The sequence below is a fragment of the Manacus vitellinus genome, unplaced genomic scaffold (assembly GCF_001715985.3).
Source record: "Manacus vitellinus isolate BGI_N305 unplaced genomic scaffold, ASM171598v3 scaffold_7_pilon, whole genome shotgun sequence".
Lineage (NCBI taxonomy): Eukaryota > Metazoa > Chordata > Aves > Passeriformes > Pipridae > Manacus > Manacus vitellinus.
In genome coordinates, this window is record NW_021940813.1 from 21072935 (window position 1) to 21094274 (window position 21340).

Below are 21340 nucleotides of genomic sequence, written 5' to 3' on the forward strand. Positions count from 1 at the left end.
GTGTAAGATTCACCAGAAAACTAGGATGAACCTAAACCATTCCATTTGACCTAGAAAATTCTTCAAGAAAACTTGCCCTCAAAGATTTGCAATTATACTGTTGAAAGCAAACACAGATTTAAATTAGAAAGTCTTAAATTCTGGTGATCCTCTAAGCTGTACCACTTAAAGGGTACAATTTTTTAAAAATTTTTTTATATATCTTTTAAGCACACTATAGCATTACCTGGAAGGCCTGGTAAACCTGGGGTTCCAGCAAAGCCTCTGTCTCCTTTGTCACCAGGTAACCCTGCAGCACCTATCCCAGGAGGGCCAGGAAAACCTCTTTCACCACGTACTCCAGGGAATCCAGGCTGGCCAGGGGGACCACGTTCTCCTTTCAAGCCAGCTGTACCCTAATTTTTGGAAAGTGTAAGTGTACTTCTTGCCTGACTGGCAAGACAGAACACATCATCCTCTCTGAATATTTTGTAACTTGGATTTAGCATGGGTGTCTGTAATGTTGAAGAAAGCAGATTTTTTTACTGCTGAGCTCAATGGAAACAGAACTAGTTTCCACGTGGAATAGCACATGGAAATCACACCTAGTGTGTAATGCAGCTAACTGGACCATGTGCAACATGCTCTCAGTGGTGGATCTGGGAGCAGATGTGAGCTCCACACTCACATCCACATCCACATCCATATCAGCTGAACTCTATTAGTGCAGGATTTTGAAGCATTAGTTTCTACCAGGAGAAAAATACGCTAGAACAGACTTGAATCTTGTCTTAACAATCTCTACTTGGATAACTGCATTTGTTCAATCATCTCCAAGAGTCAGCCAGATCATTCACACTAGTACTCACTATCAAGCTGTGAGAAAGGGCGAAAGGAATAAAACTGTTGTCCACATCTACAAATTCACTCTATAGTCCTGAAGTAACAAGCCATGCTGAATGCATTTGAGTCAGATCACTTATTTGCATGACATGTAAAAAGAAATGGTCAAAATCTAACTCCGAAATAGTCTGTTGTTGAAGGACTGTCTTCCTCACTATTTCCAGTGAAAAAGAAATCTCTCTCTGAGGAAGAATGTACTACTCAAGGTAAGGACAAGATGTGGAAAAATGAATGAGGCCAATAAACATAAAGCATTATAGGGCACAAAAGCATGTGAATTCTGATCTGAAAGACGGAATGTATAGGACAGTATGTAAACATAAATAAACACACAGTAGGACAATATGTAAACATCAAGAAACAAACATACCGGTGCTCCTTTTGGACCCGGTGGACCTGGAAATCCATCTTTTCCTGGTCTTCCTTCTCTTCCAGGAATACCTGGTTGTCCTGGGAAACCAGGATCTCCTTTTTCACCTTTCAGGATAGTATCATAAGTAAAATCTCCAGGTTCTCCTTTTGCCCCAGGGCTGCCCATAAGTCCTGGAGTGCCGGGTGGCCCCTGAAATTTTATAAATTCAGATGTCATTAGTTGCTCTACAAACCCTTCAACTGATACAAAAGAAAACAAATATCCAGAAATTAAAGGGAAATATATCCCCAAATCAAGGGAACCACTAAGTTTTTGACTGAGGAGTCAAAAGAGAATATTTTCCAAGACATAGCAGTGTGAATCAGGAATTAATGCCAATCTTCTTGTCTTAACCACTTTGTCATCTCTTATATCACAGGTACATCATTTTAGATGGTACATATAAACTTACACCACTTACACAAGAACTGCAGGCCATGACATCAGAAAACTACTCTGAATTTTCTGTAGACTACTCACAGGATTTCGATCATGCATATTAATACAGTATCAACATCAAGGTAAATGAGACTTTTTTAAAAAGCATTTTCAGAGTTAAAGTGTCTGCCCCAACCTTTAAATGCTGAATTCTTTTAACACTGTGGAACCCCTTTCCCTGATACAAACGCAACAAAAGTATCCCTGCATTTTTATGAGAATTTCTAATACTAGCTGTCCTAGTTAGATCAGTCGGGACCAGTTCATCGCTGTGTGGGTGTAACTCAAACTGTGTATTCTACACCCTCTATGTCACTTCCCAGGAACTGTTAACAATAGACCATTTGCAGCAGCTGCCCAGAGCACACCTGACCCCTCAGGCTATAAAGCTGGGTGTTAAGAAGCCTGTGAGACAGGAGGATGTTCCTATCCTCACACCAATGACTCAGGTGTGATAACTCCCCTCTGGGAAGTCATTAACACCTCCACACCCAGCCTGAGGGGTCATGTCTGCTAATGGGCCACCAAGAATTCAAAAAATATCTGACGACTCACAATCACCCATTATGGAATGGGGGGAGGTACTGGGCATTCCCACTGCAACCTGTGTGTATATAATCTTAGGGTCTTGGGACTTCTGGGCCCACTTGTCGGATCCAGAGGAGGACCAGAACCTTGACCAGACTGCAATCACCACCCTCGACCAGACTGCAACCAGCACTCTCACCAACAAGTCTTCCTTCCCTTTTGCTTTGGACTCAGGGGGACCACGTGGGGCTCAGCATGAGGGCCAATGAACACCATTCTGTTCATGCCCCAGGGTGCAGGGTTATACATCTGGGTTTTGTGGGTTAAAACCAATTACTTGTCTGTATAACTGTATTTATTGTATTATTGTTATTAAATTGTAACTCTGACTCATAATCTCTTTTGAGTTGGGTTCATTTCTCCTGCCAGTTTACCTTTAAACCAGTACACTAGCAGAAGCAGTACTAATACAGGAAAAGAATACTATTCCAGTGTGAAAAAACCAAACTTAGTCAAAATTGCAGGTTTATACAAGGCCAAGCCATGATTTCATTTCTTTCAAAACCTTTTAAATCAACTATAATATTCATCAAATATATTGATTGTATGTAAAATTGAATTGATTATCTTATACAAAACTAAAACATTACTTACACAAGAGCTAAGGCTAATTGAAGGCTGAAAGCTTCTCCCCAGGTAGTTCATTCATGACATTCAGCTGATGCAAACACATGCTTTTCTTCATTATTAACATTCATTGATTTTGTACAACTGACAACCAGTAAGGTGGTACTATCAGAATATTATGCACATGCTCAGAAAATAGTTTTGTAAGCTCTCCTAGAAAGAAATTATCTACCTACTGATAAACCTATAGGATTTTCAGAATTTCAATTTTTCCCCTACATATTTTCTAGGGCTTATATGAACTTCTGCCATTGGAACAGCCTCTATAATTTCAAGTGAATCAGAGCTACTCACTAAGGTAGTAAAGCAAAAACTTCGCGGGTAATGTCCACTCCTTACAGTTGTCTGCTTTTCACTTATACCTGAACCAGAACATGGTCAATGGTAATCTTTTCATTAGTATTGGTGTGTTCTGGATCAGACTCTGATGCTTTGGCATGGCTTTAAACAGTATTAGCTTGCAAGCCTGGCTTCTCTGCAATTTCTCCAAGCTAAACTATATGCTGGATCACCACGTGGCTGAACTTTGTGAAGCAAAGCAAGCTTAAAAGAATTCAGAACAGCAGCCAGTCCTTGTCTGATTAAAGACACGAACAGAACTTAAGAGGCAATAAAAGTAAAATATAAGGGTGTGGCAAAACATGTGCTGAGAACTAATGCTAGACAACAAAAAAGCTTAAATACATTAGGATGCCTTTCATTTTTTTTCAGTTTCTTTCACTGATGTTACAGTAGATTCAGTCACTGGGTAATACAATGTTATTTGTTTGGTGGACATAGATAATGGACTCCATCTTAGTGAACTTTCATTGGCTGCATTCAGGCATCTAGGCTTTACTTATATTCAGTGGAGGGAAATAGATTCCTTGAATAACAAACTCATACAGGTGGGGTTTTTTAACTTCTGAAGGTGACCTCTCTCTCACAACTGGTGATGAAGGGAGCTTACATAATTCCAGTGTGTTTTAAAGCTAGTGCGCAAGAATGTCACTGAAAAATTATGTTGCCAAAAGGGATCAGCTGAAAGGAAAGAAATAGCTTTGGAGAGAAAAGGTCTGGCAAGACTCAGTCTACTCACACTAGGAACAGTGTCAAAACTCATGTTATACTACAGGAATGTATATGCTGAGGTAGGTTTGAACAGGAAACCACAGTGTACTTAGGGACACTCAAGTGGACTCTGACAAGATCAAATGTAGTTATGGCAGTACAGTGCTCATGTAGGATTAATTTGTGTTACATTTTAGACAAGTCTTATGCTTCTGGCTGTTCTGCTTCTGATATCTGGCCTTACTGAGAGTCATGTTGCTCTGCGTCAACATAATTTACAAGTAATCACATCAGGATGCTTTCACTGACTTCCTTCATTTCTTCAAAAGTACCTAGCTTTCCTCCAACTAATTGTGTTTTAGAGAATACTGCAGACATTTCCCAAAATCTTCATGAACAGCCTGGACAGAGGACTTGAAGGAATGCTAAGTTTGCCTATGACACTAAATGGAGAGGAGTTGTTGACTCCCTCAGGGGCAGAGAGGCCCTGCAGAGAGATCTCAACAAATCAGAGAGATGAGTAATCATCAACCATATGAAGTTTAACAACGGAAAGTGCCGGATTCTGCACCTGGGATGGAGCAACCCTGAATTTCTGCACAGACAAGAGAATGACAGGCTGGAGGGCAGCGCTGTGGAAAGGGACCTGGGTGTCCTAGTGGATGGCAAGCTGGATATGAGTCAGCAGTGCCGTGGCAGCCAGGAGGGCCAACCATGTCCTGGGGGGCATCAGCCAAAGCATCGCCAGCCAGTCAACGGAGGGGATTGTCTCATTCTGCTCCGCACTGGTGTGACCTCACCTTGAACATTGCGTGCAGTTTTGGGTGCCACAATATAAAGAAGACATTAAGCTACTGGAGGGTGTCCAGAGGAGGGCCATGAGGATGGTGAAGGGTCTGGAAAGGAAGCTGTATAAGGAGCAGCTGAGGTCACTTGGTTTGTTCAGCCTGAAGAAGAGGAGACCAAGGGGAGACCTCACTGGGGTCTTCAACATCCTCACAGGGGCAAGTGGAAAGACAGGTACCGATCTCTTCACTCTCTTGACCAGTGAAGAACCCAAGGAAATGGCATGAAGCTGAGTCAGGGAAGGTTTAGGTTAGATATCAGGAAAAGGGTTTTCAGCAAGATGGTCTTTGAGCATTGGAACAGGCTCCCCAAGGAAGTGGCCACAGCACCAAGCCTGACACAGTTCAAGAAGTATTTGGACAACACTCTCAGGCACATCATGTGATTCTTGGGGTGTCTTCTGCAGGGCCAGGAGTTGGGCTCTGTGGTCCTGATGAGCCCCTTCCAACTCTGCATATTCTATGACTCTATTACTCAACATTCAGAAAAACTGCCACAGCAGGCTGTATGCTAATATTAGATTGCTTACACTACACTAGATGGCACTGTCTCTCTCTCAATATATATGTAGTAAAACAGCTAAGAGTTATTGGAACAACCCACAAGAAGGACAGGGAATCTGCATCTGTTTCCTGTGAAATCCTACTCTTAACCCAACTCCGCTGCTTAGCTTGCTCAGACAGAAGGTTATGTGTTCCGCTGAGTTCCCATGATGAGCAAAACCAGAAATAAACAGCTCTTTTTTTTACTCTCATAATTCAACCCCACTGCTTCCTGCTTAATTTTATTAGGCATAGTTCATTTTATCATATTCTTGCACTGGTCTGTTTTTAAACAGAACTGTTTACTGATACATCGACTATCACGTGTTTTTTGATCACATTCCTAGTAAGACATAGTATTTGGCAAGGCATTACTTACAGGTACCCCTGGAAGTCCATCAAGTCCAGGTAAGCCTCTTTCTCCCTTGAAACCAGATTGACCTGGAAAACCTTATCAGAGAGACAAAAAATATAGTTTTATTTACTACATGCTTTTACAAATAGCTCATTGTATGTGAATTCTTTGTGACCCTGAAAGTGTCTCATTCCATCCCCAGTTATATCAACATAATGCTGCTAAAGTCAGTGAAGTTTTCTGGATTCATGTGCTCATGTGTTGCACATCAGCATTCATAAACTCAGAAGTTGATGTTTCATTTGACTTAGGAATGAATTCACCTTACTATTTAGACCTATCGTAACCAATGCAGTCTTCAAACTACCTAACTCATATTAATGTTTCAGAATAGCCACATTAGAACAAACATGAGGTATAATATATTTTTTTGCATGTGGCACTTCTCTCACACAGTACAAGAAAAATGATTTTTTTTTTTTAAGACACAGAATTTGATGCTGGAATTGGGAACGTATGTATGAGTCACTGTTAAGCCTGGGCACACAAGCAAATGGTTCCCACATTATTTTTCACTTTCACAAACATCTGTAAAAATATTTGGACCACAGCTTGCAAAGATTCTTCACTATGGCCAGTTTCTGCTTCCTTGGTAATTCTTGTTGATTGTTTTGGAAATTTGGAGTCAGGTCAAAAACAGGACCCCCCTTTCATTAGTTTCACTAACAATTTGATTAGTGGGACAGAAAGTAGTTAAATTTATCATGTATGCTGCATTTCCAAAATTTAGCCTATGTACCTCATTTTCAGGTAGTTACTAATTTTTTACCTGCTGGACCTGGTGGCCCTTGTGGTCCTGGAAGTCCAGGAGGTCCCACTTTATCACACAAGGTACAGGCTTCACCTTTGTCACCTGAAAAAAAGAAAACAACAAAGCAAATGAATAAAACCGAAAAGATTTAAGACAACAGCAAGCAGGCAGATTCAGGGGCAAATGTCAATTTATGACACTTCATGTGGAAAGAATAAAAATAAATGTGCTACTACTAATTATGTGCTTCAGAGATAATTTCTCGGCAAATCGATGTCCTCTAATTTTTTTAGAGTGGCATGAAAATCAACATAAGTCTTATCCTAGGGATAATATTTAACAGAACAGTTAAAAGGGACCAGGCTGAAAAGAATCAAAAATAAGAAAAGAAATATTCAGTGAGTAAGAGAGGAAATAAAAAGATTAAAGCAGCAAAAGGAGAACTTCTACAGTCAGTGTAATTTTGCACTTTTAGAAAAGCAGCAAGCAGAATGAGATTAGGAAGGATCAATCATCATGTAAATGAGCGCAGTTCATTTTTTTAAATGTCCATTTATTCAATGCTGCTAAAATACATGGTCGACAGTCCTATTTATAGGTGTTATAATTTTATCTTCAATTATATTCATGGCAATGATTCATAAACCATTTTCATTCCCAACTCATCTGCCTCTCTCTAATTCTTCATCTCAGAATTCACATCTTAAATTGCAATGAACAGCTCAATTTACACTTCATGGGGCTATACTCAACCCTTTTCTTCTTTCCAGCTCCTCTTTCAGCCCCATGTCATCCTTTATCTCTTCCTAGTAATGTGGAGGTTAAGTGAACTGTAATAGAAGTTTGTGTCACGCAACTCAATACACAATATTCTTCTTGTAGACTCAAGAAACGTATTCCATGTCCATGAACTATTTATTTAACTAACTTTAAGTATACTTTCTCTGGACCCAGTCTAATTGGCCCAGTCTCTTTACATACCCAAGCTCCAGGGTACTAATCATAAGAAAACAATCACATTAAAATATTATTACCTTTCTCTCCCATTTCTCCTGGAAATCCATCTCTTCCTGGGAGTCCAGGACTACCTGGTGCACCTGGTTCTCCCTGCTGGCACTGATCAATTCCATCTGCAATGGAAATAAAATAAAGAATATTGTTTTGACAAGTGCAAGTTTCCATTACAGGGTTGCATTTATGCAATGTCATAGCTGATATGTTACCTATGAAGAGTGATAAGTAAGGATAGCACTTTACTCTGTTATTTTATTTATTTTAAAAAATTTAACTCGGAGTCTGTATTCTGATTCCATATATAACGTTTAAGAAACCCTGAGAATTAGAGAGAAAAGACAGGCTCTGCCATAATAAGGTTACAAACAACTTTCACACAAAATCCATTTTCATTGTAAGCTTTGGCTAAGAAAAGTACTGTAGGTGAAAAACTGTTGTTTTGACCCTAAGGAGAATGGAGAGTATTGATGTTCTGAAGAAATTCATTAACTAGGGTTTTGGTACCCCAACTTCTGTTTTCAACATTTTAGGAAACTTTCTAGGTCAAGAACAGCTTGTTAACATCATTTAACTTCATCATGTCAGCTTCCTGAAAACAACAAACCTCATATGTTAGGAACTGAAATGGGTAACAAATAAGAATATTTTTCAGGCTTGATATGAGAATATAAATTATGCTTCTTCTGTTTGAGGATATGACACAGGTTCTGGCCCAATATAATATGACATCACTTTGGCCAAACCCAGTAGTCAAAATGTTAATGTGAAGTTTGGAAAACAATATCTGAAGGAAAACAAATTCTTTCGCATTATGCACTTGAAGAAAGCCAAAGAAGTATCTCAGGAAGGAAAAGAATTAATCAATGACTAAAACATGCTGCATGAAAATCAGAAATTGCTCTTATTTTTCAGATGAGGTAAGATTTAGCTATTTAATTCCATATTCTACATACTGGATTTTGTACTGCTTCATTGGCAAACACGGCAATAACCAGGTAGCATCTTCAACGGTTTTCAAACAAAGTATTTTTGGTTTAGCAATTCCATAGAGAATAGTATTTCTTTCAATAGCTTTAAGGTACCTAAAGTATTGTAATAGGGATATAATTCTTGATGTTGAAATGGCAATTTAACTCACAATATCAGCATCACCTATAGCAAAAGTTTTATTTCCATAAAAGAGTTACAAACATCAGTTGTAAGGAGCTAATTATCATGGACCACTTCCACATGTACTTTTGTTATTGCTTCATTGCAGAAAAAAACAAAACATTTTTCTCTTTCAAATTGCTTTATCACAGTTTCATAAAACATAGCTGTGTAATGTTGTTATCATTACTACTAATATTATATTTGTCACATCTCTACTAGCTTTTCATTTACCTCTATAAAGCATGTGTTGATCCTGATCTGGTGGGTGGCATCCCTGCCTATACCAGGAGGGTTGGAACTAGATGGTCTTTAAGGTTCCTTCCAACCCAAGCTTTTCTATGACTGCATTATCCCCTAAGATAGTTTTATTTTACAATAAAAACTTCTGGCAGACTAGTTATCACACCTGTTCAGTTTGTTACAACGACTGATACTGCAGACTTGTGAATTGTGATATTGAAAAGCTATACTAAGAACAATATTAGCATCTGCTATTTTTTTAATTGGAAATCTACACATATTTCAAGGTTGGCACAATGGGATAGAATAATCATCATCATGGCTAGGCTTCACGAACGAAGATTTGGGAATAAACCAATATGTATTAAGGTCAATTGTTTGGTTATATTGGAACAGTTCACAGCGAACTCTGAAGAAATTTTAAAAACATTTATTTAGCAAAGAATCCTTGTCCCAGTAAGGAAACAAGTGGCCTCCTGCATTGTGGAACAGCTTTTACTTGGTCCATCAACAACTTAGGTATGTTTCTTCCACGACATGCATCCTGATTATAGCATTTATAATCTTGTCTCATTTTTTTTTATGGGCATTATTGAGACTTCATTGTGAAAAGCAAGGAAGGGCTTTACCCACCTGTTACACCTGGAGGTCCTGGTGGGCCAGGCAACCCTGGGGGACCTGGGAAACCATCTCTTCCAGGCGTTCCAGGTGAAGGGAATCCGGGAGAACCCTTTTCACCTTTTTCACCTCTCTCTCCAGGGACACCAGGTGATCCTACCCTGTCTGGAAGTGGTCGACCTTTGGAGACAGTAAAATGTATATGAAAAAGTGAAAAATGAAAAGACAACAACACTATCAACAGGTTAGCTTCCATGAGGTTTCAGAGAAAAAGAAAAAAGGGACTGTATTTTAATTACTGGTGATTTATACAAAATTGAGATTATATACTCACTACAGCTGAGTTACTCACTTCTGTTAGGTCTCTAGATAAACACATCTACTCTCTACCAAGTGCCTTCCTGAGATTTAGCTGAATTCACTTTTGCTGGATAGCAAATAGTGTCAGCACAGGAGTCACCTTAGCTATTACACCTAGAAACTATTACACACTTTGTTACTTCATAATAAACCAAAACTTAAACGTACCTAGAAAGGGAGAGCACATCTAATAACTCCAGTAAATAAGTAGTCAACAATGCAAGCAGATTTCAGGAACATTATAACCAAACAAAATAGTTTGTAGGAATAATAAGCAAACAACAGCCAGTAAAAACAAGCAGTTAAACAGAGAGAAAAAAACCTAAAGATCTCCTTTTAACTATTTGTACAGTCACACAGGTCTTCATATTGACTTATTTTAGTTCACAACTCATCACTAGACTTGATCACTAAACCATTTTGAATCTTCTGCAACACTGCAGGATGATATGAAAGTCACAGAAATCTCCATTTCTGTAGGGTAATGACAGACTAAGAGCTATAATTACAGCCTGCAGTATATAGCATCTCCACTCTAAACTGTGAAAAATTTCCTAGAAACTATCTGACCCTGGCTCACATTAATTTCTTATTTAGCTCACTGTCAAGATAGAAAATGAGAGTAAAGGAGGTAATAGTATCACTGCAGAATGTGCTAGAATTGGGTTTCCACGGATTATTTACTTAATTTTTAAAAATCAAATGTCATGGTTTACTTCAAACACTCATACGTATATACATAAAAGCAGTATCATCATGGATGGGAATATGTTAAGACTATGAAAAAGGCAAATTTTTCAGGTAAAAGAATTAACTTTTACTGATCAAGTGACATAGTCAAAAAAAAGAAGGAAGCCTTCAGGAATTATTTTGATCTAGTAAATATTGTTATTATTTCTCTCTGCAAACCTTATTTTATTATATTTATGCAAACACATATAGAGCTGAAGTGAGAGCAAAACAAATGATCTACATATGAGTATACATACTCAGGTATATACACACACACACACATACATATTCACATTTAACAACTCTTCTTGCCCAATGGAGCTATGCTCTCTGGGCTATCTCTGATGGACTGTGTACCCTACTTTTTCAATTTCAGCAGAAAGTTATCAGGGCTCTACAGAAAGAACAAGACTGGATCACATCAAAGACACAAGAAAAACTGAGGGTCTACAGGGATGATTAGACTGCTGGAGAAGTCATTGCTTGGGTGTTCGGTGAGGAGCAGCTAAGTAGAATATCTCTCAGGACCCCTCACCCAAGAAGAATACATTAAAAATGTGAAAAAATCAGTGGTCATAGTTTCATACCTGGAGGTCCTGGGATTCCTTGTGCACCAGGGAAACCTTTAGGAAGAGAAGTTTTCAATTAGGCAATGAATTCAGCAATGCCATTGAGAGCGAGCTTTTAGCCCATATTATTTAAATTCACATTCAAGCTATTATATTCTGAATGAAATTTGAAGTTAAATAATCTATACATATCTGCAAGCACTATATTCAGGGAAAAAACCCTGCTGTGTCCAAACTTCTCTAGTGATTTTTTTTAAATAGGCTAAAGTCTGTAATGGGGAAAAAGGGAAAGGGAATGCTTGATTTTCTGTTTACCGAAGACTTTTAAAAATTATGCAAATCAATCTTAAGATTAAAAATTGGCTACAGACTTTCATAAAGGAGTCTCAAGATTCTCTGCATTATTATCCTCTTTAAGTTTGTGTTGATTTCCATATTTCTTAAATAATCTCACTGGATTATTTAATTGCATTAAAAACAGATTCTAGTTTATCATTTTTTATCTATAACTGAAAGGCAGTTTTAGTTAAGATGAGAAGCAGAAGTGTCCTACAAGCTACTACAAAAGGTAAAAACCTGAAAGCAATTAAATAAATAACTGGAACATTACACTGTCATATAGAGCTCACAGACAGTACAAATTTAATTTCCTTTAGTAAGAAAACTAAAAGTATAACTTAATCAAAAAGACAAAACAAAATACATACCTTTTTCACCTTTTTGACCTTTCAGTCCAGGCAAGCCTGAAACTCCAGGGTCTCCTTTTTCACCAAAGGTATCTACTGGTCCAGCATCTATCATCTGAATCACAGGACAAAGACTAGGACACTAGAAATGTGCAACTGTGCCTTCATTTGTATCTCTCCCATCTTGATCTGATGGTACAGAGGCCATTTGGTTTTATAACAATTTTGAGCAGCTGTGGTTATATTTGCAATTTCAGTCATAATACAACAACTGCTGTGAGAGGGTTGTAGCTGCTGAGGAATTACCAGAGAAAATAAATATTTCCCATTCTACCAAAATTCCTTCATAGGAGGAGTCACAGGATTAAGTGGAAAGCTTTTATAGCATCTTCCTCAACAAGAATGATGCCAAAAAATCTCAACACGGTCTAAGCACTGGTTTGTATTACCTTTAATTTTAAAATACTATGTTCTGGCAATTTCTGCTACCATTGATCTGAGTATGATATGTAGGATACTAACATTTACAATAAAATATTCATGAAGCATGTACAATTTTTCAAATCAAATTAGCAAATATTGGGAATTTTTCCCCATGTTGGGGAAGCAGCACCATCAATGATCTATTTGTTGCTGACTAACCCCATTTTTTATTTGAAGTGTTAAAAAAAATTACAAACTGCTCTCCTGGTTTCTTCTTGTGCTTAGGGGCTGATTGCGCTCGGGGACTCACTGGACATGGTGAGTAATTGTATTGTGCATCACTTGTCTTTCTCAGGTTTTATTCCTCTCTCTCTTCTTTTTATCTCCCTTTTCATTATTATTATTACTAATATTACTAATATTAGTATTATTAACTTTATTTCAATTAATACTTAAGGCATGGGGTTTGCCTTTTTCCAATTCTCCTTCCCATCCCACCTCGGGTAGGGGTGGTGAGTGAACAAATGGCTGTGTGGTACTTAATTGTCAGCTGCAGTTAAACCACAACCAACTGCAAAGCTGACAGACTTAGTCTTTTGAACTCTCTTTTGGATATTTTATTGATTAACAATGCTTATAATTTTCATAGTCCAAAATGTTTGAAATTCATATTGTTCAAGACCTCCTTTCCCAAATTTCAAATATACTTTAAAAAACTGTATTCAGTTTTTTCCATTGAGAAAAAATAAGGATGTGACTGATGAGAATGAGATGAGAACATGCATAGTCTCTCTTTTTTCCCCTCATTGTTTGAGCACTTTCACAAAATTTAATTTTATTTTAGGTTTCAAATAAAACACAAATTTATTTTACTTACTCTTCCCGGAGGTCCTGGAAAACCTCGCTCCCCTTTGTCACCCTAAATCAAAATAGAATTTACATTTTAAATCCAGATCAGATTTTTTTTTTTCAACAGAATTGGATTTCCTCAACAAATGAACAATTCAATATAGGATCATACAACTTCCAAATGATAAGTACCTGGATCACTATAACAAGCAGTATTAGTAAATGGTTTGTTTGCAGACCTGTACTGGTTTGCACAATGTAAAAAAAAACTAGAGTTTTTAGGGAAGTACACTTGTACATATATTGGCTGGGCAAAGAGCTTGTGAAAATAAAGCCTGCATTAATCAATTCAAATAAGAGATCTAAATCAGGTATACCTACATTAACTTAATTTTAACTTCTCCTAGTGATGATGCAGCTTAGCAATTTAATATTGCTTTATGTGCAGTCATTGCTTTACTGCACATCTATCTTAACTCACTCTGTGTGAAGGGAATCAAAAGCTGCTACTACACACCTTTGTACCAGGTTCCCCAGGTCGTCCTGGAATCCCAAACCCACCAGGCAAACCCTGTGTGTAGAAGACAGTGAAACCAGAAGATAAAAATACAGATGGATCTTAGCCACGGCAGCATCAAAGCTTTAAAGTTTCAAACCAGACACTAATTCACTGAAAGCAACAACTTTAAGTAAATAATTCAGAAGGCTAGAAAATTTCAACCTGTTTTAATACACAGACAAATACATTTGTTTTGAATGCAAAAAACAGTACTGGAAATTCAGTAAAATACATACAGGTTCTCCTTTTGGTCCTGGTTCACCATCTTTTCCAGGCTTTCCCTGTAAAACACGAAGTTCCACTCTGCTTAAACAGACAACCACATAGACGACATTTCTAAATACTGTGGATGAAATACTAGAACAAAACAATCACTACTGCAGTGCATTAATCCAAGTGTGCTAATGCAGCTAACAGACCAGAGGATACAAAGCAGGCAAATTGTGAAAGCCTAGTTCTTATATTATCCAACACCCTACGAGACACCAAATTCAATAAAATCCTGCAAATCTATTACCAGACCCAGGAATAACACAGTGATTTCCCTGTCAAGGAGACTTCAAGACAAAATGTATCAACAGTACAAGAAACTGAAATCAGACCCAAAATCTTTCCCTTCACAGCAATCCCTTTCTATGTACATATACTCTTCAGCTTCACAAAACCTTTACTCATAGATATTAGGTAGTTCAGTTTCAGCAGAAGGCTTGGAGAGTATTAGGTCTTGTGGTAATCAGATCATGTGTTAATCTAGTGGTAAAAACCACTTTCCTTACATTGAAAGCTATAATTTCAAATCACATGGCAGATGACAAACTAGAATCCAAAGCTCCCTCCTCCAGAACAAAATTATTAATTATTAGACCACTCTGTTAACCTACAGAGAGGATTAGATTCCCTTGAAGTAATCAACAGATACGTGACAAATGACCTAGATGGACTAACCTACTTTTCAGCATTCCTTTCCTCTGCACCAGAAAAGGACTGGTATGTCGGCTTGTGGCCTAACCCACTGGAAGCTGGCTTTTATTTGGTGTCTCAATGCTTAGACTGTATGTGTAGCATAAGCAGTATGAATTTGTCCCATAAACTCAAGAAAATGTATATACTTAATACACAAAGTAACAGTGCATATAATTCAGTCTAAAAAGTAATCTCATCAGTTTAGGTCAAAAAAATTCTGTTTAAAACATTGCAACTGAAGGATAACGATACAACAAACATGAAAAGGCTGCCACCATTGAAATGTGCAATTATAGTGCCTTATAAAGAAGGGTTACAAGTAAGTTTTAATGACAAATTAAAACTATGATCTGCAAAGCCAAGAGAATCTTCAAATGTACTCTGTGATTGGAATTAATCATATGGTTTAATTCTATTTAACTAGAATATCAGATCTTAACATCTGCTCATCTTTCAAGCCTTATCCTAATTTCAGAAGTAGCTATAATTTCCTGAAGAATTATATATAAAATATCTTAGCAACTTTCTTCAGGGAAACAGAAACTGAAAAATAAACTTTTGAAAAGTTCAGATGCTCTAGTTTCCAAAGCCAACATCTCTCCATTCTTCCAGCTTCAAGTTCTCATTTACAGTAATAATAAAAATACATGTGATAGCAAAGATAATCCCACCAATATATCTTTACTGATAGGATAATAGAACATCTGACTTTGAAGTATAGTAGAAAGGGAGATTTTATCTTTTTCAGATTGAAGTACAATCCAATGCCTATAGAGGTGCTGGGCCTAACAGTTTAGGAAAACCCACAATTTGAGAAACTTATACTACTTTAGATGCATTTGAACGTAGAAAATGTACAATTTTGCTACCAGCTCAGCTATGAAAGATACTGTATGACTCATGCAGAAGCTGTATGGATGAGACTATATGATATAGGTCAGATTAGGCAAATGTAATAGACTTTATGGCCTCAAGTATCCAAAGTCAGGCTAGAAACCAGCAAGCAAAAGTATTTTAGTCACCTAAACTTTTTGCTCCATTCATTGTTTTTGTAAGGAACTGTACCTTTAGGCTAAGCATCAACCTTTGTTGATTGCATGTGAGAGTGTTTGAAATAAATTCAACATGTTCCATTTAGCTAAAGTCACTCCAAAAGAGTGATCTGTTTTGCTTTGCTTTTTCTTCTGTTCTGGAATGACTTAATTTTGCTTCAGTTGGGATCCATGGGAGTTTTGCCTTTGCCTTCAGCACCACAAGCTACTGTTGAGTGTCTTTAGTAATCTGAAACGTTACATACTAATATTACTGCATGTTATTACTACCTTCATTTCTACACCTGTCCTACAGCAAAACTTGCCTCTTTGAAATATACCAAATTTGCTGTTCAACTAATGGTTACTAAGTTTAATCAGCTCATGGAAACAATACAATAAAACTGCAATTATGGTATTGATAAAGTTGAGTATACTTACACGTGGACCAGGCTTTCCGGGTTCACCCTTTTCTCCTTTGAAGCCTGAACCTGGCAATCCCTGGAAAACAAATACTCACCAGATTAAAAATACTGTCAAATTCCAAAGTAAATTTACTTCTATCTAATAGCTGTAGAGATATTCAGTGCCATTATCGGATTCTTTACAATTTTTTATAGTAGCAAAAAAAACTACACAATACTCACTGGGATTCCCTGTTCACCCTTTTCACCTGGATCACCCTAATGAAATTATAAAAAAAAAGGTGGATTAGTAAACAAAACCTTAACCATTATTCATTTAGGTTGTAAATAATTCTTCGTACCAGCAAAAGCACATTTAATCCTGTTCTCCATTTCAAGAACTATGTCTAATAGTAGGATGTGCAAGAATTTTGACAAACACAAAATGTGAATCCATTAAGCTAGTTTACTTTACTAGTATATATTGCTTAGACTGTTTAATTCAATAATTGAAAAATTCATTAGCACTCAGATTTCATGAATGTGATTCTGTATATGAAAAGTCGAATATACTTAATTCAAACTTACTACTTACTTCAACCAATACTTACTACTTAATTCGAACTTTTAGAATATTTTTATAATATCCTGTGCTTATCAATCTTCCTTCCTCAGAAAGTCATCTGCTGCATGAATTACTTTTTTTATGTAATTACTGATGCATTTACCATTTATCATATATTTTTAGAGAGACTTCTAGAATGACCTTCAAAATTCATGCATGATGAAAAACAGGAAGAAATTTTTGAAAAATTTGCTCTAGGTGGATTCATATTTTTTTTCCTGTTTCACTTTTGTTTGCTAATTCCTACTGATCATATTTTAATGAAGAGTATAAGAAGTCATTTAACATTTAATCATTTAACATCTCACCTTTTCTCCCCTTATGATTTCACTCCCTTTTTCTTTCATGTGTGGTGCTGGTCCTGGAGGTCCTGGGGGGCCCCTTACTCCTTGTTCTCCCTGTCAACAGCAAATCCAGGACAGTCCATTGAAAACAGCATGACTCTGAGATCAAACATTATGAAGACCAATAACATTAAAGAGAACTGCCACTTGCTTTTAAAAACATAGCTGTGTTTTTAAAAAATTCTTATTTCAGCAAAACTAGTGAAAGGATTACATACATAGTTACAGACAGAGAAAGATCTCTTAATCTACTCTTAGGGATAGCTTGATCAACACTGAATATCAGGAACATATACAATTAATTACAACAATAGTACAAAAGTTTTTTAGTGATTACTTTAGGAAGAAGGAGATTAGGAGGAAAGAGGTCAGGTATAGAAAGTCAATGCCTAAACAGAAATGTTAGTCAAAGTTTATAGTGTTCCATCAGCTTTACAACTGCCCATAAAGGTCAACTTCGAGATGATAACTGTGGATCATACTTTTTTAGTATGTATGTGTCCATTGCAGGGTCAGAATCTCATCTCCTTATATAAAGCAAAAGCACTATCTTTTACAGTAAAACACCTCCCAAAAGGCTCAAATACATTTCTGTCAAGCAATAATGCACAGCAATACCATTAATCTTTTGCTAAAGACAAACCTGAGGAGTACAGAAAATCTCCACACACTTCTATGACCAACATTTTTCAGTAAATTTAATGATAACAACTTAATTTCCACTATGCATCATGTCACAAAAAATTCTATCCATTGGGAATATTGTGGCTCAAAATACATAAATAAGGTGGTAGATTAAAAAAACAAACCTACCTAAGTAATATAATTTACTTATACTCCAAAAACCCTCTGTCAACGACAGTCATGAGAAGTTTCTGGAGAAGTGCTCAAACATATTATGAATTTACTGAATAGCCCTTGACTTACTGCAGTTCTTGGCTCCTGGAAACACAACATAAGGCACTTTGGCCCAGACCTCTCAGTGTGAGAGGTGACAGATTAAACCTCACATGTATTACCTCCCATTTGATGCTGAGTAAGAGAATAAATGGGATCCTGGAGCACATCTTTTGGCTTAGATTCATTCAAAAGTAAACTCATCTGTGTGCTCTGAAACCTCTTCTGGGTTATGGCAAAACACAGTAAAAGGGGACAACTGAAAATTCTGCTTCAAATGTATACACTACCAAACCAAACTAAGGCAGACAGGCCCACAAGAGTCCTATGACAATGAATTATGGTCATTATGAACAGCATATTAAATCTCAACCCTTGGAATTAAATTGACTTCAAAAAAATCTCATGGTGAGTCCTAATATACAGAGTAAATGTTTCTGCCTATTTCAAATTGAAGTAGTTTTCCAGTCACAGCTGGAAAACAGGATAGTGACCTAAATCAGGTATAACATTAACAAATTCTGTGACTGTTCATGACTTTCATTCATTTAGGTGTAAGTTACAGATTTACTCAAGTCTTCCAAAAATTATAATGCTTATTTTCTCTGTTGATTGATTCCAACAGTTTTCTTTATTTAAAACATAGTATCAAAAATATTTCTACAGTTGTTCACTAGAAGTTTACAAGAGACCTACCTTTTCACCTTTGGGACCCTGAAAGCCCAAGCCCATGTAGCCCTGAAAATGTAAATTATACACACTTAGTCAAATTCTATCAGCAGTGCATACATGCATATATATACACATATGAAAGTATTTTATACATGTCAAACACTAAGAGAGAATATAAAAGACAGAATATATCTTTAGAATGCACGTGTGAAACAAATAAGTAAAGTCCTAACCTCCCTTTTTTTTTAGCCATCACAGCAACTTGTGACAAAAAATTGAAATTTATCAGATAATTTTACTGTCAATATACTCTTTTTCCCAACACTTTAGTGAAAATTTTTACATTTTAAAATGAATTCAAATAACCATAGAATGTTGTGATTACTACTGATTTCATCAAATGAGATAACAGAGCTAGAAAAATTTGAAAAAAAGTGTTAAAAATCTCTCTTTATGACGTCCATTAAGACATAGAAATAGATCTCCAAAAAAAAACAAAACACTCCTTTAGGATCACTAGTTTCCAGAGTTTGGGGAATTTGGTATGCCAAATAAATAAACAGATAGGCTTAATATTTATAATAATAAAGACTCTTACCTTCTCACCTGGGAGTCCTGGTGGCCCTGGGGGACCCTACAAGACAGTATATTTTAGCATGCACATACATACAGTACAGTAGGTGGAATAATGCCTTATTCTATGAAAAGAGTAAAAAGGAAAATCTTTTAATTAAACCAAGATAAAAAGTCTTTTTCTGTTACCATGCATAATTCTTAGAATAAAAACAACTTAGAATAAAAAATAACAACAAAGAGAATCTGTCTGCAATATCACATTAATTACCATAATAACAGAGGTTGATATCCTGCTTCCATGGTACTCCTTACTGCAGCTACCCATAAGAACAATCTCAGAAAACATTTGGGTTTAGGTCTGGCTGCTAGGTTTGTAGTTTATTTTTTATAAATTAAGCTGGGGAAGAGAAGACAGGAGGAATCACAATTAGTCTGTCCCCCACAAAAATACTCTCCAAGAGTGCAAGAATAGAGGATGACTGTAGGAGCAGCTGCTAATGAAAACCTATGTTGCCTAGTAATTTCTGCCATGGTAGAGTTCCGGAGGCTACACCACAGGTTATCTTTCCCAAATCTCAACCAAGACCTGATACACACACCTTCTAGAACATTCCTATAATAAAGCTCTAAAAGTAAAGTTCAAATCACCATGAGAGGAAACTTACTGGCTCTCCTGGAGGACCTTGTGGCCCCATTGGTCCCTGAAAACCCGAAGTTCCAGGTGGACCCTATGAAAAATTCAAATGGCATCATAAAAAAGTGATATTTGTTTCATAATTTCATGATACTGATTTCATTCTAGTTGAAACTCACTACTATTCAAACATCTTTTAGACTTACAGGTAGTCCAGGTTGGCCAGGAAACCCTTTATCACCTTTTAGCACACCAGAGGGTAAAAGACCAATCACTTCACCCGGGTCTCCCTATAATAAGAAAAGAAAAAGAATACTTGAACATCAATTCAAATACATTCAAAACCACTAATATTGAGATGAGAGGAAAGTTGGAGCTATGTCTTGAATCATTTGGAAAGCTGACTTTAAAAGAAATCACCTTACTTAAGACATATTACAAGTTAAAGCCTTAATTGCCAAACATGCTTTAAAGCCACTTAAAGAAATTCCAGTACCAAATCTTCCTTCCTACTTTCATTTCCTATATCATAATGGGTAGGCAGAATGATTTTTCTGTCAAATCTATCACTAATACAGTGTCACCACACAACTGGAGCATCTGACCTGGCTGCTAGGAGAAGTTGTAACCTCACAATCTCTTTCCCGGGCTGAGACCCTCATGCTTATACTTAGTTTTGACATAAAAGTCATTTTCTCAAAAAAAGGAATCTACTTAGTCCTACTTCAGAAAATTATTCTGATCATTATTCACTTTTTGTCTCTTTTTTGATAGTAAAAGATCCCATTTTTCCTGCATTTTTGTACAAAGTTGGAGTATTGTAAGTGGTTTTATTTCAGCAGTTGTGTACCTACGCATACACACCTAGGAAAGAAACATTCGAGTATTTAGTGTTTGTAGACTAAGTCAATTCTTTCCATGTAAGAGTAAGATATAACTTGTTATGACTTTGTCATGTCATAACAAATCCAAGATTACTTTTAGACTTATATTTAGCTTACAGTTCCAAATAACATCTGTTAATTTTAAAGAGCAAAAGCTCTCTGTTGTCATTCAATGCTTCATTTTCCAGTTCACAAAATGCACTCAATACCTAGTTAGTTAGTCTGATTTTTTTTCCTTTATGAAAACTGTTTAGTATGTGTTGGAAGCTTTTCGTATTGTGAGGTATATGATCTTCATTCACAAATATTATCTACGTGAAACTATGTAGATAAAGCAAATGTTAACATAAAAACATATGTTTGAATCATAAAACCTATCTAAATCTTTATATACAATTAGGTGGCCACCATATCGTTTATACATAATTAATGATATGTACTACTTTTTTTCTGTTGTAATCCATGTAATACACTTTTAAGACCTTCATGTTCAATTGTTGTCAACTGGAGTTCACACCACTGTCTTTACTTAGTGGGGTTGCAGAACAGAGTACAAA

General features: G+C 36.6%; 1 protein-coding gene across 1 annotated transcript in view; it reads right to left on the minus strand.

Moving 5' to 3' along the window:
• Window positions 1-21340, minus strand: part of COL4A1 (collagen type IV alpha 1 chain) — an 85018-nt gene that overhangs the window by 36061 nt on the left and 27617 nt on the right. The window contains exons 9-26 of the mRNA XM_018083943.1: window positions 20106-20189; window positions 19931-19993; window positions 19288-19323; window positions 18714-18755; window positions 17085-17174; window positions 16395-16430; window positions 16189-16248; window positions 13990-14034; window positions 13712-13765; window positions 13223-13264; window positions 11944-12037; window positions 11255-11290; window positions 9591-9755; window positions 7586-7681; window positions 6570-6653; window positions 5765-5835; window positions 1253-1444; window positions 227-395 (exon numbers count right to left, since the gene is read on the minus strand). Coding sequence (XP_017939432.1) covers window positions 227-395; window positions 1253-1444; window positions 5765-5835; window positions 6570-6653; window positions 7586-7681; window positions 9591-9755; window positions 11255-11290; window positions 11944-12037; window positions 13223-13264; window positions 13712-13765; window positions 13990-14034; window positions 16189-16248; window positions 16395-16430; window positions 17085-17174; window positions 18714-18755; window positions 19288-19323; window positions 19931-19993; window positions 20106-20189 — 1459 coding nt within the window. The remainder of the gene's footprint in view (window positions 1-226; window positions 396-1252; window positions 1445-5764; window positions 5836-6569; window positions 6654-7585; window positions 7682-9590; window positions 9756-11254; window positions 11291-11943; window positions 12038-13222; window positions 13265-13711; window positions 13766-13989; window positions 14035-16188; window positions 16249-16394; window positions 16431-17084; window positions 17175-18713; window positions 18756-19287; window positions 19324-19930; window positions 19994-20105; window positions 20190-21340) is intronic.